General features: G+C 39.2%; 1 protein-coding gene across 1 annotated transcript; it reads left to right on the top strand.

Moving 5' to 3' along the window:
• The first annotated feature begins 13,546 nt into the window (after positions 1-13,546).
• On the top strand, positions 13,547-14,865 carry LOC122726659 (zinc finger protein 330-like). The gene is given in 5 exon segments (XM_043964502.1): positions 13,547-13,881; positions 13,883-14,017; positions 14,188-14,471; positions 14,698-14,770; positions 14,772-14,865. Coding segments are annotated over 5 exon segments (921 nt in total).
• The last annotated feature ends 411 nt before the right edge of the window (positions 14,866-15,276 follow it).

The raw sequence follows: 15,276 nt of genomic DNA, 5'->3' as shown, positions 1-15,276 counted from the left end.
CGTCACAGGCCGGGCGCTTGGGAACTAGCCCGGCCAGTCGACATTTGCGCCGGGGATTGGCCCCGGGCGTTTCGGGGGGTGGAACCCTGACGAGGCATCGGACAACCGATTGGCCAGTGGGGACTGAGGAGGCGGGTCCGAGGATGAGTGAAGTTTAGGGTGGGAAAAGAGAAGTTTGGAAGTGGCAGAACTGGGGGAGAGAGGGAAATGGAATCCTAGTCCGAGCCCGGGTTCTGGAGGAGAAAGGGAAGGAGATCCTCGGGGAGGGACCAGCGGGGACATAGATGAGCTTCCTGGGAGGGAACGGTGTAGCCAGTGCCATCGCCGCGTGAATTTGGCAGGGGGTCCTGAGGGTGCGGAGCTGGGTATGCAATGCTGGGTGCGAGCCGAAGTGCGAAGAGAGACCTAGCCTGGGTATGCAGGGCCGAGCGCGGTGGAGGGCTCCTGGGAGCCATGAGAGAGCCAGTGTCTGAGTTAAGACTAGGGTTCAACTTCTGCCTCCGGCATACTAGCTGGGTGATTCTGGACAGGTCACTTAACCTTGCACTGCCCCCAAACAACTCAACCCTGCAAAGTATATAATAGTTTCTGATCTGCATTGCTACCTCATACCAACGGAATAAGAAATCGACCCACTCCGCCAAATAAATACAATCTATTTAGCCCTACTGATTACTTGTTTATTCACATCTGAAGGAGGAATATGCACATCGTAAAACCTTAATAAATTGGCAGATTGGTTCTGTTATTTAATAGTGACACTACCCTGACCTCACCAGACTTAGATAAAATTTGCTTCCACTCTGCTTACAAACTACCATAGTTTTGCCTTATTACCATATTTGTTCAGACTTGAAGATCAAATTCACTTATTCACCTGACCTAACTTTATGAGCCTAAGTCATTACTGGAAATATGCTGCAGTCTACTTGCATTCAACATATGTCTGTCTCTCCAAAGTCTTTGGATTGCCCTTAATTTTGATTCTTAAAAGAAGGTAGTGTTCCAAGATTTGCAACCATATTGAGTTATCCAGAGAACTCTAATGTCAAAGTAACAGGGTTTTTGTGTTCTTTTCCACTGGAGAGTAGCTTAGAATCACTAGAAGCACTATGTCACTTCCCAAATATAATCCAGGATCTTCCTCCAATTAAATTCTGAACCCAACTTGTTCATCTTCAGTGCCTGTCTCAGATGTATGTACTGATGTATTTAACTCAATGAACTGGCAAGGCAGCCATGGCTACATGGAATTTTTGATCCATTTAGTTCAGGAAGATATCAAAAGAATGGGAAAAAAATCACAGAGGATATTAATGCCTCAAAGAGGCTATCAAAAGAACATCACTTACCTGCATGTCTTTTTTCAACTTTATAAAATCTTTGTGAGAATGATCTACATAGTACCAAGAGGGATCTTCTTGAAAATATGAGATGGAAACATTTTGGCTTTTTACAAAGAATTCTCTAAAGTAAAACATATCTTAATAGTCACACAGAAAGATAAGCTCCTATGAAGTTTATTTGCCATTTATTAACAAGAAGGAAGAGGAGGAGGAGGAGGAGGAGGAGGAAGAGGAGGAGGATGAGAAAGAGGAGGAGGAGGAGGAAGAGGAGGAGGAGGAGAAGGAGGAGGAGGAGGAGGAGGAGGAGGAGGAGGAGGAGAAGGAGAAGAAGAAGAAGAAGAAGAAGAAGAAGAAGAAGAAGAAGAAGAAGAAGAAGAAGAAGAAGAAGAAGAAGAAAATTTCACTTAGGACAAGAACAGCTTTAAAGACCACGAATATTGTAAGATCATATAAAATTCCTTCCTAAATACTACCAAGATAAGTTCCCATTCAACAGCCCTCTCTATTAACTTAAGGCTTAAAACAAGATGTATGCTTTGCAAAAGCATTCTTTATGGTGACTGAGGATGTCTTATGTAAGATCCAAATGGATGAGAGGGATTCATGATATACTCTGAAGTTCTCCAGGAGTTCCTATTTGTGGATTGCATCCAGCTGTAGAAACTTACAGGACCTTCTCAATGAGATTTGTGAATATCAAAAAAAAAAAAAAAATTGTAATAATCCAAACAGTGATATGTGCATACCGAAATATAAAAGAGGATTTTGAACTAAGTAATAGCTAAGGCCCATTTTAGGTATAAAAATCCAATAGAATGTGAGATCTTTTATTTCAGGGACTGTTTTTTCTTAATATTCCTAATACCTCTCATAGTGCCTAGTACTTAGTAAGCTTTTGGTAAATTCTTATTGAATTGTGTTGTTGAAGAAACACAATTAAACATTCTATTATTCTATTTGGTTCTTTGTTGTTCCAATTTAAGTGTGCATTTTTTTTTTACATTATTTCAGTGTGCAGGCACAAGCCACCAGTTTGCTGAACACTGAAATGCCAACATGATATATTTAGTAGCTTTTTTATGCTTTGCATATAAAAATCCACCAGCAATTCAATTTTGAATAGTTTTTACATTTCACCTAGCTTAATTTTTCACTACTCTATTTAGTATAAACTTTTATCATTGTAATTAGCACAAGACAAACTATCTTTATCATTTTGGTATATAATTCTCCTGAATCCATGTTTACCACCACCAGATATTTTGCCTTTTATACTATGCACGTGGAAAGGTTTTGTTCTGTTATTACTATTATACCTAAATTAACTTTATTAATAATGAAAATCTTGGATCCACAGAAATGTTCTCAGGTCTGCAGAATTTTCTGTAGGTTTTCTCAAACTTACAGGCATTATCATGCCTCTAATGCATTGCAACATCAGTTACCTAAAAAAAAAAAATCAGTATTAATGATCTGAGTTCTATTTTCAAATTTTATTAGCATTTTTATTTGCCTGGGCCTGTGGGATAATTTGTATGCTAATGCTAAAATATGTTGAATTACAAAAGTAATAACATGGAAAGTATTTCAATTAAAGAAATATATACTGCTAAAAACTTGTGATGATATATGTGCTATGTCTGCTATGCAGAAACTTGCACATTTATCTGCAAATGATCAAATAAATCTTGCCCAATTTCATAAAACCCCTTAGAATAGACTACACTGTTAATATATTATGAAAAAGGGATATGTATATATGTATGTATATATGTATGTATGTATGTGTATATATATGTGTGTGTGTGTGTGTGTGGCACTTCCTCTAGTGACACAAATTTCAACATATCTATGCCCTTTCATACTGGGTGGCTTATCAGTAACTTTCTGTTACTGATCTTCCACAGGAGGTTCCCCCAACATGCAGGGCAGCCTTCCTCTGGATCTCTTGACAATATCAATGAAGCTATCTTTTTGCTATCCCTTGCTCTCCATACATGCCTTTTCACATACATTTCTTTGGGAATTTCCTTTACACAGTTTCTCTGGAATAATTCTTCATTGGTAAAGTGCTGCATCCTCTTCTCACCATGTACTTCTCCACTGCCTTTTGGTTGATCCTCAAGTCTAATTCTTCAAACCCTCTAGTCTTCTAGGACTCAGCTGTACAGCATCCCCAAAAGAATAGTGATGTTCAAAAGATGGGCTTTTGGTTATGGGAAAAGCTTGAGGTTATTAAAAGCACTGTGAAATTTCCCAAATGAAATCCATCCTGCTTTCTACCTCCTCTTTAAATTCTGAGTCCAATTCATTAACCAAATGCAGTGTCTCTCTAGTTTATGCTACCAATGGACCAGATCTATGGATAGTCCTACCAAATATATATGATAATCTGGACCATAGACCTTTTTTATTCACTTGGTTTTAGAATGATTTTAGAATGATGCTTTTTATGAGGCACCACAGTATTCCAAGGCATGATGCAGTCAGCACAATCACCATCTGCAAACAGAAGTATCTGGAAGACCTCACCATTTATAGGGTCTCTCTATAAAGGTCTCTTTTTTCATTTGGATTCTGCATTGGACATCCTCTGAGACAGAAGTAAACACATTTGGCCATCATACATTTCCCTGTTTTATGCCTTGCTTGATATTAATAATCAAAGATTATTAATCCAAGACCTCCAAGACAACTTTACAACATACCCAAGGGTCATAAAACAATGGGGAAATGTAGTCGCTAGTTCCAGCCCTGTCAAAAATCACTGACTGTGATTTTGGTCAGGTCCCAACTTCTCTACAACTCCGTTTTCTCATCATAGAGGTGCAAAAATACCTGCCTTCCCTAATTCAGAAGATGGTTGTGAGGATGGCCTGACATTATAGATGTGCTTTGAAAAGTCCAAAATGATGTGCCAATAAAATAGTATTTTGCTTTGAATGAAAATGAACAATATATGATGCCACATGAAGGTAGATACTGGGAATTATTAGCCTAAAGTTGAGAAGATTTGAGGAGGACGTGACAGCTGCCTTCCAGTGTGTAAGATGCTGTCAGGTGGAAGAGGCTAGTCAGTTTTCTGTTTTGGTCTAGATCTACAGTCTCTGAACATTTTTCCTTTTGCAATCAAAGATTATTTATAAAAATCAATGAAATTATTATAACTTATTATAATAGATCATATTCAAAATTACATAATATATACATATATAAAATTATATAGGTATAATTTAAAATTAATGAATTAAATTATTTATGTCTTTCAAGGAATCTTATGGTATTTTCACATGTGCATGGAAGACACCTTGATAAAGGAGAGGCTATATCTCATATGGTGACAAAGATACAAAATTACCCGAACTCCAACTAGGTAGAATAAAACAAAAATTCATTAAACATACTTGAAACAGGGCAGCTAGGTGGCACAGTGGATAGAGCACTGGCCCTGGATTCAGGAGGACCTGAGTTCAAATCCAGTCTCAGACACTTGACACTTACTAGCTGTGTGACACTGGGCAAGTCACTTAACCCCCATTGCCCCACCAAAAAAAAAATACTTGAAACATATGATCATTTAACCTATAACTAGAAGGGATCTTAAAAACCAGGTAGTCTAGCCTCCTTATTTTTACAGAAAGGGAGACAGGTCAAAAGGAGTAAAGTGACTTGACCACACAAACAGAGCTAAAATTCCAAATTCATTGTGATTTCCTTTATGCTATTCTGCCTCTCTGACTTTGAAAGTTGAGCTTTGGTGACTGAAAGTTTAAAAAGTCAACCGAATTGGGTCTCATTTGGGCCAATATTAGTTTATTTGACTAAGCCTCTATTATTGCCATAGCCTATCAGAATATCTCCCAAACATTTGTACTATGAGTCTGGGAGGAAAAGCATAAGGGAAAGTGACATATTTGAATTATAATTCCTGTCTGGTCATATTTCCATAAGAGTCCTCTAGGAACTAGAGAAAAAAAAATTTTTTAATCAGCAAACCTGCAGAACCTTTGCAAAAAGAAAAGCAATAACACAAACAACAACAACAACACACACACACACACACACACAAATAGTAAATGGTATATTATTATTATTTTTTGTTTGGGAGGCAATTAGGGTTAAGTGACTTGCCCAGGGTCACACAGCCAGTAAGTGATAAGTGTCTGAGGCCGGATTTGAACTCAGGTCCTTCTGACTCCAGGCCGGAGCTCTATCCACTGCGCCACTAGCTGCCCGTAAATGGTAGATCCTTAATACTCAGAGTTTCCTTTTAGAACTTTTTGTGTCTCGGATTGTTTCAGGTTGTAGAAATTTATGTTGGAAAATGAAGAGGCTTTTGATTTGTTCAAATAGTTTCTTTCTAATTTTGATTGTCCCATTCATAAAAGTTTCTGCCTCTGGTCTTACACTAAGAATAGAATGTCACAGTGTTTTAGTAGTGTTTTTTGTTGTTTTTTAAATCAATGTGACATGTTTGTAGTTGCTTGGGTAAATTAACCCAGCATATGAGGACACATCCAAGACAACTTCACAACATACCAAAGGGCCATAAAACAATGGGGAAATGTAGTCTCTAGTTCCAGCCCTGCCAAAAATCACTGACTGTGATTCTGGCCAGGTCCCAACTTCTCTACAACTCCGTTTTCTCATCATAGAGGTACAATAATACCTGCCCCCCCTAATTCAGAAGATAGTTGTGAAGATGGCATGACATTATAGATGTGCTTTGAAAAGTCCAAAATAATGTGCCAATAAAATAGTATTTATGCTTTGAATGAAAATGAATTGATAGATGATGCCACATGAAGGTAGATAGAAGGTACTGGGAATTATTAGCCTAAAGATGTGAAGACTTGAAGAGGACATGATAGCTGCCTTCCAGTGTGTGAAATGCTGTCATGTAGAAGAGGGTGGGGGCAGCTAGGTGGCGCAGTGGATAGAGCACTGGCCCTGGATTCAGGAGGACCTGAGTTCAAATCCAGCCTCAGACACTTGACACTTACTAGCTGTGTGACCCTGGGCAAGTCACTTAACCCCAATTTCCTCACTTAAAAAAAAAAAGGAAGAAGAGGGTGGTGACTTTTTCTGTTTTGGTCTAGATCAGAAGTCTCTGAACATTTTTCATTGCATCCTTTATAAGTAAAAAAAATGTTGAATGTATTTATTTGTAAATTATATAAGTGTACTACTATACTAATATGATATATAATTATAAAGCATATACAAAAATAGGAATTAAGGATGAAATAAAATGAAATAAATTCTATTTCAAAATATGTTTACTTATTAAAAGTCCAAAAAGTTTTGCTCTAACTATAATATCATCAATATTATTATTTATTATTACGGTAATATTTGGGGGAGAACATTGTGATAGAATATGCCCCCTTATTTTTGTTTTAAACCCTGAATGTGTCCTAGGTGATAAAGTTGAATTGTAAATAATCATTATTTATTAATACTTAATTGTTCAGGTAATTGAGCAATGCACCTAGCCAAGTAGGTGGATTTCTTTTTTTTAATACCTTTTTTATTGACAAGCTAGTTTTTTTAAATGAAAAAAAAATTTTAATACCTTTTATTGAAAGATACATAATGCAACAACTAAGTAACGGCTCGTAATAGTGAACATAACAGTTGTTCAGCAAAACCCATGTTTCTCTGTGTGTATTCACCATGCAAAACAAAAAAAAAATGTAAAAACAACAAAGTGAATTATGCCTGCCTTCAAACCAGCAGAAAGTTTTCAGTGTAAATCCATTCATCTTTCTTTACCTTGTTCTGTTAATGAGTGTTATCATATCTTAATTTACTATTCATGTAAGACATTTTAGTTGGGTTTGTTTTGATTTTTCTTTTTCCTTTTTGTTATCAGTGAAAGGAAAAAGAAGAACAGTTTAGGCTGGATAGTAGAGTACAGGACTTCAAATCAAGGCAAATCAGCAACTATGTATTAAGCACTGTGGCAAGCCCTGGGGGATGCAAAAAGAGAAAAAACAAATGGTCCTTGCTCTCAAGGAGCTCAATTTGGAAATTAAGAAAGCAGTTTTGGTTGAATGATGAGGTCAGTAGCCCTGTTATAAAGAAGAGAGGGAGAGGAAAGAAGGTAGATGCATTGATTATAAATGACCTTCTCAAGGAGTTTAGCCGTGAAAGGGAAGCAAGATATGAGTTGATAGCTATTGGAGATGGACAGATAAGTGAGGGTTTAAACTTAAAAAAAAATTACTTAGTAATTTTTCCCCAATTAAATATAAAAACATTTTTAACATTTTTTTTTAATTTTGAGTTGCAAATTCCCTCTCCTTCCCCACTCTCCTCATTGAGAAGGCAAGCAATTTGATATAGGTTATGCATGTATAGTCATGCAAAACACGTTTCTATATTAGCTGTGTTGTTAAAAAAAAAAGACCAAAAAAAAAATTAAACCCAAGAAGAAGAAAGTTTAAAAAAAGTATGCTTTGATCTGTATTCAAACTCCATCAGTTCTTTCTCTGGAGATGGATAGCAGTTTTCATCATAAGTCCTTCAGAGCTGTGTTAGATCATAGTATTGCTGAGAATAGCTAAAACATTCACAGTTGATCATTTTATAATATTGCTTTCATTATGTACAATGCTTTCTTGGTTCTACTCATTTCACTTTGCATCAATTCATGTACATCTTTCCAGGTTTGAAGGTTTTTTGAGGTTGGAGGAAACATGGGTGTGTTTATAAACAGTGGGGAAGCAGTGAATTGACAGGGAGATGTTGAAGACAAATGAGAGAGTGTGGATGGTAGAGGAAGAAATTTGTTGGAGAAGATGAGATGGAATGAAATTATTTGTGAATGCAAAGGGTTTTGTCTTGGTGAGAAGAGCTACCTCTTCATGTGAAACAGGTAAAGGAGGAGATAGTGGTGGAAGGCATCTAAGTAATTTGAGATGAGAAGGGGAGAGAGTTCTCATCAAATAGCCTTGTTTTTTTTCATTGAATCATGAAGGAAGGTTCTCAACAGAGAGGATGACAGTGGGAGAGCAATGGAAGATCTAAGGAGCCATGAAAATGTTTAGAAAAACACTGCAGCAGAGGGGCAGCTAGGTGGCGCAGTGGATAGAGCAACCGGCCCTGGAGTCAGGAGTAACCTGCGTTCAAATCCGGCCTCGGACACTTAACACTTACTGGCTGTGTGACCCTGGGCAAGTCACTTAACCCCCATTGCCTCACTTAAAAAAAAAAAGAAAAAAAAGAAAAACACTGCAGTGAGTAGGATAGTGAATCACTTAAGGAGATATAAAAGGATTGCCTTACCATAGTTAGAGCCCAATTGAAACATTTGTAGTAGACCCAAGAAGCACAGTTTCATGATTTTCTCCAGTTTCATTGAAGATTACATGAATATGACTGAGTGCAGAGGATGGTGGGAATTATTTAGAACTGAGATTTGGCAGAGCAAGAACAGTGATAGAATAAGGGGGTAGGGTGCTCCAGAAAAGAGGACAGTGTAGAGTTGAACTGGTTCACTAAGGGAGGAGAATGTAGCCAGTTCAAGGGTGATGGCCTGGGAAAGAACTGAGAGATGGAAGGATTGAAGGTCACAATGAGGATGAAGAACAGGGTTTGGGCACAGGTAGAAGTGGAATAACAGATTATGATCAAATAAGAGAATTTCAGTTGTCATGAATATGGAAATACAACATTTGTGGATGATGACAAAATTAAGGGTAGTCCATCTCTGCATCACAGAGATGAAATGGAGGAATATGTCATAAGAAATTAATTAAGTTGAAGAACTGGGAGGTGCTTGAGGAGTTTCCCTCTGGCTCTGTGTGTGTTTGTTTGTAATTGTATATGTGTGTTACAGTACCCTAGTATGAGAAAAGGGGTTGGGGAGTCAGGAAGAACTATGAGCTAGGCACTGTTATCAGTAGATAACAGCTACAGGAATCTTGACTGGATAATAAATATAGATTGAATTAACCTCAAATGAGAAGTTACTGAGTGATAGTGGCAAAAAGAGAGCCTGAAAGTGGAAATGGGGAGCAAGGAGTGTACAAGTCCCCCAACCAAGACCAGTGATTTGGGGGGTGGGATATGAGCACAAGTGTAACCAGTGCTAGAAAGGGTGGCAAGGAAAGCTATTTCATTAAAAGAATGTCATATCTAAGTGAATGCAAAAAAGATGGAAAGAGTGAGAAAGGGAAAAGTTTAAGATAAAATCAATCAAATAATAAAACAAGATAAAAAATTGTTACCTATAGATCAATCACTCCAGAAAATACAGTGGAATCTATGGGTAGCTTTAGAGTAGCACATTGGGGTGTGGAGTTGAGGGGGATAAGAATAAGAAAACAAAAAGTGAGGAATGGAGAATAGGGCCTTGACAATGGCAGCCAAGTATTCAGACTCAAGAGCATGGGGATGGTTTGATGGGGTAGGAGTATGTTAATCATTGAGGAATGAGTTCAGGTAAGTTATCATAGTCCCTAGGGGTTCAGACTTGAGGTAGAATAGTCCCAGGGCATCATCAGTTAGTGGAACGTAGCTGGAAAGTGAGGGAAGTGTGCCTGAGTGCTAGGGAAAAAAGCCAACTGGTATGGAGTTGTTGGAGGCCAGAGAAGGTGCCAGAAAGGAGCAAAATGGAATGGCTGGTCCAGGAAAAGTAGAATGCACCACTCCTTCCCTGGAATTGATTTCCCTCCTACCCTGGCAGGTGCAAAAGAGGCAAATGGTATGGAGGAGGAGTTGAAGGAGGCTAGAGAGGGTGCCTGGAGGGAGTATGACAGTAGAGTAAAATACAAAAAGACTAGAAAGGTAAATTGGGACCAGATTATGAAATGCTTTAAATGCATTTATATTTGGTAATCCTGAAATCAATAGGGAACCAGTAGAGTTTAACGAGTAAGGGCATGTGCTCAGACCTGAATTTTAGAAAAAAAAATTAACTTTGGCAGGTATATGATGATAAATTGGGAGTGAAAGGGGGACTTAAGGCAAAGAGAACAATTAAGATACTTCCCCAGCAAAGAGAAGATGAGTGCCTAACTATAGGGCTGTGGCTGTGTGGGTGGGGAGAAGGGGATGGATGTGGGAAATGTAGAGATAGAAACAACAACTTTGGCAACTGTTTGATTATATAAGGGGAGTGAGTGAGAGTGAAAAGTTGAGAATGACACCAAGGCTGCAAACCTGGATGTTTGTCAATATTCTCTCAATAGCAATATGGACGTTTTGATGAGAGGTGGGATTTGGGGAAAAGATATTATAAAGGCATCTGTGATGCAGATTGCAACCAATCCATGCCTTCTCCTACTGTAAGACTCTGTCACATCCAAAATGCAAAGGGGGCAGGGGTGGGAGACGTGGCTCACCAATCAATCATTGTTCTGAAGTGTAACCATAAGGTAATGCCATTACAAAGTAATCTCAGGGGGCAGCTAGGTGGCACAGTGGATAGAGGACCGGCCCTGGAGTCAGGAGTACCTGAGTTCAAATCCGGCCTCAGACACTTAATACTTACTAGCTGTGTGACCCTGGGCAAGTCACTTAACCCCAATTGCCTCACTAAAAAAAAAAAAGTAATCTCAGGGGCAGGAGGTGGAAATAAAGTTGGAGTCAGGGCTAGGAGGAAGAGAAAGAGTAATCTTCCCACTGGTCCTTGTGTAGCTGCATTTATGGGTGCTCATGTGGAAGTTACAATTGCCCTGAGGGGCTGACACCTAGCTCAGAAGAGATGAGTTTGGAAGCTTTGCACAGTGGCAGGAATGGACAAAACAGAGGAATGCTGAGGGGAAATGTGTAAGAGGGTAGATGTGGCCCATGATTGGCTCTCCGAACTTATATCTCTGGAAATCATGCCATGCCCCACACCAGATCCTGGCCCCCACTTCCTTTTTTAATTTATACTTTTCAGTTAACACCTGTTTTTTCTCCTTTCCATCTTCCCCCAGACTGTGGGGATAGAGTTAGGGAGGAAGTTACAAGTATGTATAAGTCAAACAAAACAAATGCCTACATGGCCATGTTCAAAAATTATGTGTCTCATTCTGTATTCTGAGTTCATCACTTCCATGCTCCCATGCTTCATCATTGGTCCTCTGGAATCATCATTGGTCATTACATTGATCCAAGTTCTTAAATCATTCAAAATTACTTGTCTTTACAATGTTGTCATAGAAATTGATCTCCTGATTCTGCTCCCAGAAAACCACTTAGCTCAACTGAAGCATAGGATGACTGGATGGTATAGTGGGGTTATACCCCATCAGGACTAATTTGAGATTAGTAAATTTGGGATGAGTTTGTCCTATGAAAGCCCAAACATCTTGATTGAATCAATCAATGAATAAGAAGTGTAAACTAGGTTTGAATAAGTCTTCATAACAGTTTGAAAAGATTACACTGATTTTGGCCACTGGATGTAAGGTAGATGACAGGAAACATCTTGTGATTGACTGAAAGAATCAGACATACCTCTGGGCCTGTGTACAAAAATAGTATCAGCCCAGGGGTGAGCTCAGTCAAATGAACCAATCTAGTGGTAGAATAGCTCCAGTTCAGAAGATTCCATTTGGAACCAAGACACTGAGTGGGAATCAATCACTCTTGTTCAGTGGGGAAGAGGGAGAGATTATTTCCCTCCCTCCTCTTCTCTTCTTCCCCCCTTCTATAATTTATCATGTTATTGAGAAATAGCCCCACTAGGAGACAATGTATATGACTGGGAAGTAACTAACCCCAGAGGGGGTGTTACATATGGGGGGGGGAATAGTAGACTTCTGACCACAACCACTGCCTGAACAGGGGAAGGCAGGTCAGCTCCTTGGTATCTACTTCAGGAAAGAAATCCTAAAAATCACGCAGGAAGAAATAATGACCAACAAATCCAATGGGAAACTGTAGTATTTGACTATTGTTTACTCCTGAACTGCATAAAAAGTCAGCCAGAAACTTATGGGCAATAGGAAAGAGGCCGTCAGGGGCAGCTAGGTGGCGCAGTGGATAGAGCACTGACCCTGGAGTCAGGCGTACCTGAGTTCAAATCCGGCCTCAGACACTTAATGCTTACTAGCTGTGTGACCCTGGGCAAGTCACTTAACCCCAATTGCCTCACTAAAAAAAAAAAAAAAAAGAGGCCATCAGCAAAGCAGTACCAGTGTAGGCAAACAAGTCAGCATCCTCCAGGCTCTCCCAAAGACATGGAGACAGACCTGAGGCACATATAGCCTACAAAGCTCTCTGTCCAGAGGCAGTTAAAAAAAAAGCCTCAAGATGTTTGGAAGCCTACATACAGGACACTGGAAATCACCAAGAACAGCAATGATTAATCTAGGTATGGCATCATGCAGACCAGAACACCTTAGGGCTTCCAGGTTCCTAGCATACTTCCTAAGATACTATAAGGGTCCTGAAGACCCTGCACTCTGAACTTCAAAGATCCAAGAAGGTTCTAAGCCTGTAAAATCAACACAGGAATCCTGATGACCCAAGTCAAGACGAAACAAACTGATTACCTCACCCAAAATTGCATCAGGGTGCAGAGCCTAGTCTTGGCACAAAGCCTCAATTCAAGAACTAAGACTAGAGATGAATAAACCAAAGAAGATACTGATGACTATAAAAATTATTGTAGATCCAGAGATGCCCCCAAACCCAACCTAGAAGGAAAGAACAACTAGATAACAACTTCAAGCAGAGGCTCAAAGGAAAATGATTCGTTGTTTTGTTTTGTTTTTTTTCACATGGACAAAGTGAACACTGAGAAGAAATGAAATGAGATTTAAAAAATTAAATAAAAGTTCTGGAAGAATGAATTTGAAGGAGAATAAATAGCTTAGAACAAAAGGAGTAAACCCATCCAAGTAAAAGACTCCTTGAAAATTAGAATAGATCAAAAAGAAACATTAAAACAAGAACCAAGGGAGGCTCCTCCATTGGTCTGTGTGGATTTGCAGGAGTGTGGCCTGCAGGAAGAAGGCACCATTGGCTTCCAGCTGAGCCATCATCACCAGTCCCAAGGGAAGGTCCTCTGCCTCCAGCCTAAGCCACAGTTGAAGATGAGGATGAGGAAACTGAGCCATAGAGAGAGGAAGTGATTTCCTCAAGGTCATGCCGCTGTCCAGGTAGCAGGGACAATATTCAAACCTAGGCCCTCCAACTTCCCATGATGTGTGCTCTTCTCTGTTTCAGTGAGTTCTACATTCTTTAGAAAATGGGCAAAAATGCTTTTTAAAAAAACTGGTGCAAGAAATGAGCCCGAAAGCCATTTAAAATATGAAAAACAGCTAAGAGTGGCAAGAGGCAATATTGATTTAGCTAAACATTCATGTAACACTTCAAAGGAATATAAGTGTCAAAGAGGACAGAAAAATAGAGCTTTCTGTTACTTTTGTAATTCTGCACAGAAGTTACCAAGATGCATGCAATGGGGAAAAACAAAATGTAGGAAGTCTTCAGATTGTGTCATAAAGCATGTTAGTGTATATAGGATTGATCTTGTAATTGTGGGTGCAATCTGTGATTTCTGTGAAGGTTGGGTTTGCCATGGGAGGAAATGTCTGTACCTGCCCTTTTACTGATGTAGAATATGTTGAATGTGAAAGAGGTCTATGGGACCATGAAGGCAGAATATTCAACTGCTCTTTTTGCCATAATTTCCTGTGTGAGGATGATAAATTTTGGGGGGGGGGGGCGCGGGATGGGACAGTGAGGGTTAAGTGACTTGCCCAGGGTCACACAGTTAGTAAGTGTCAAGTGTCTGAGGCCATATTTGAACTCAGGTCTTCCTGAATCCAGGGCCAGTGCTTTATCCACTGTGCCACCTAACTGCCCCAGAGGATGATCAAATTTAACATTAAACTAGCTGCATGGTTTTGGAGAAAGAAACATTAAAATGTGTTTCCTGTAATCAGCTGGGAGAGCACTCATGCTTCTGCTGTAAGACTTGTTTCTGTGATGATCATACAAGGTTCAATGATCCTCCCTGTTCTAAATGTAGACATGAAATTCAAGAGACTAAGGAACTGATCATATCAATGTACTCCTTGAAATGTGTCCGGCAAACAGGAAGTGAAGAAGCAGATAGAGCTTTGGGGTATGCTGCCTATTGGAAGAATCTTGCATCAGGAGAGTATGGAGATAAAGGATGTTTTTTGTCCTTCATTTTCAAAGAGGACCATGACATTGAGGTGATGTCATGACTTGCTGTGAATTGGATTGAAGTGAGGGAGAGCTGTGCAAGGTCACCAGCCTCACTTTCTCCTCCAGAACCATCTGAGTCCAGTGGCAAGATATATATATCAAGATGACTGGACATGGCCCTGGATATTTAAGGCAATTAGGGTTAGGTGACTTGCCCAGGGTCTGAGGTGAGATACAAGATACCAGGAAGAAGAAGATGATAACTATGAAGCAAAAGAGGACAATGAGAAAAATAATGGAGGACAAGTCAGATACAGAAACCACAGATCTATTCATTAATTTGAATTTAGTAAGGACCTATGTCAGTGGTTATGCTTACTGTGAGGAGCCTGAAGACTAGGAATTACATTTCATGTACATGGGTGACATAGTATCTTACAGGAGCATGCATGTGTATACATGCCCACATGTGCATGTGCTTAGTGAATTGTGTATGTGGTTTTCCAAAGTAGTAGTTAAGCCTTGTGCTAAAGGGTAGCCATGCTCATTAAGAGAAAAGGAGGCCTAGATCTTTTATAGAAAATGCAAAATCAGACTTGGAGCACACAGAAAATGAGCTGAGAAAAAAATGACTATTCTTACTCACCCAAGTATTGAATCATCATGGATGAGGTTATTCCTGATCATTATCTTGTGGTTTCACAACAGAACTGGAAAGAGGGGAATGGTGGTATAGGAAGATAATTACATTTGTTGGAAATTAAATCGCCATTTTTCTTAACAATATTTAATTGCATATTGTCATTTCACA

Source organism: Dromiciops gliroides, chromosome 4, assembly GCF_019393635.1.
Source record: "Dromiciops gliroides isolate mDroGli1 chromosome 4, mDroGli1.pri, whole genome shotgun sequence".
Taxonomy (NCBI): Eukaryota; Metazoa; Chordata; class Mammalia; order Microbiotheria; family Microbiotheriidae; genus Dromiciops; species Dromiciops gliroides.
The sequence above is the reverse complement of the archived record's forward strand: the minus strand, read 5'-3'. Positions and strand labels throughout refer to the sequence as shown.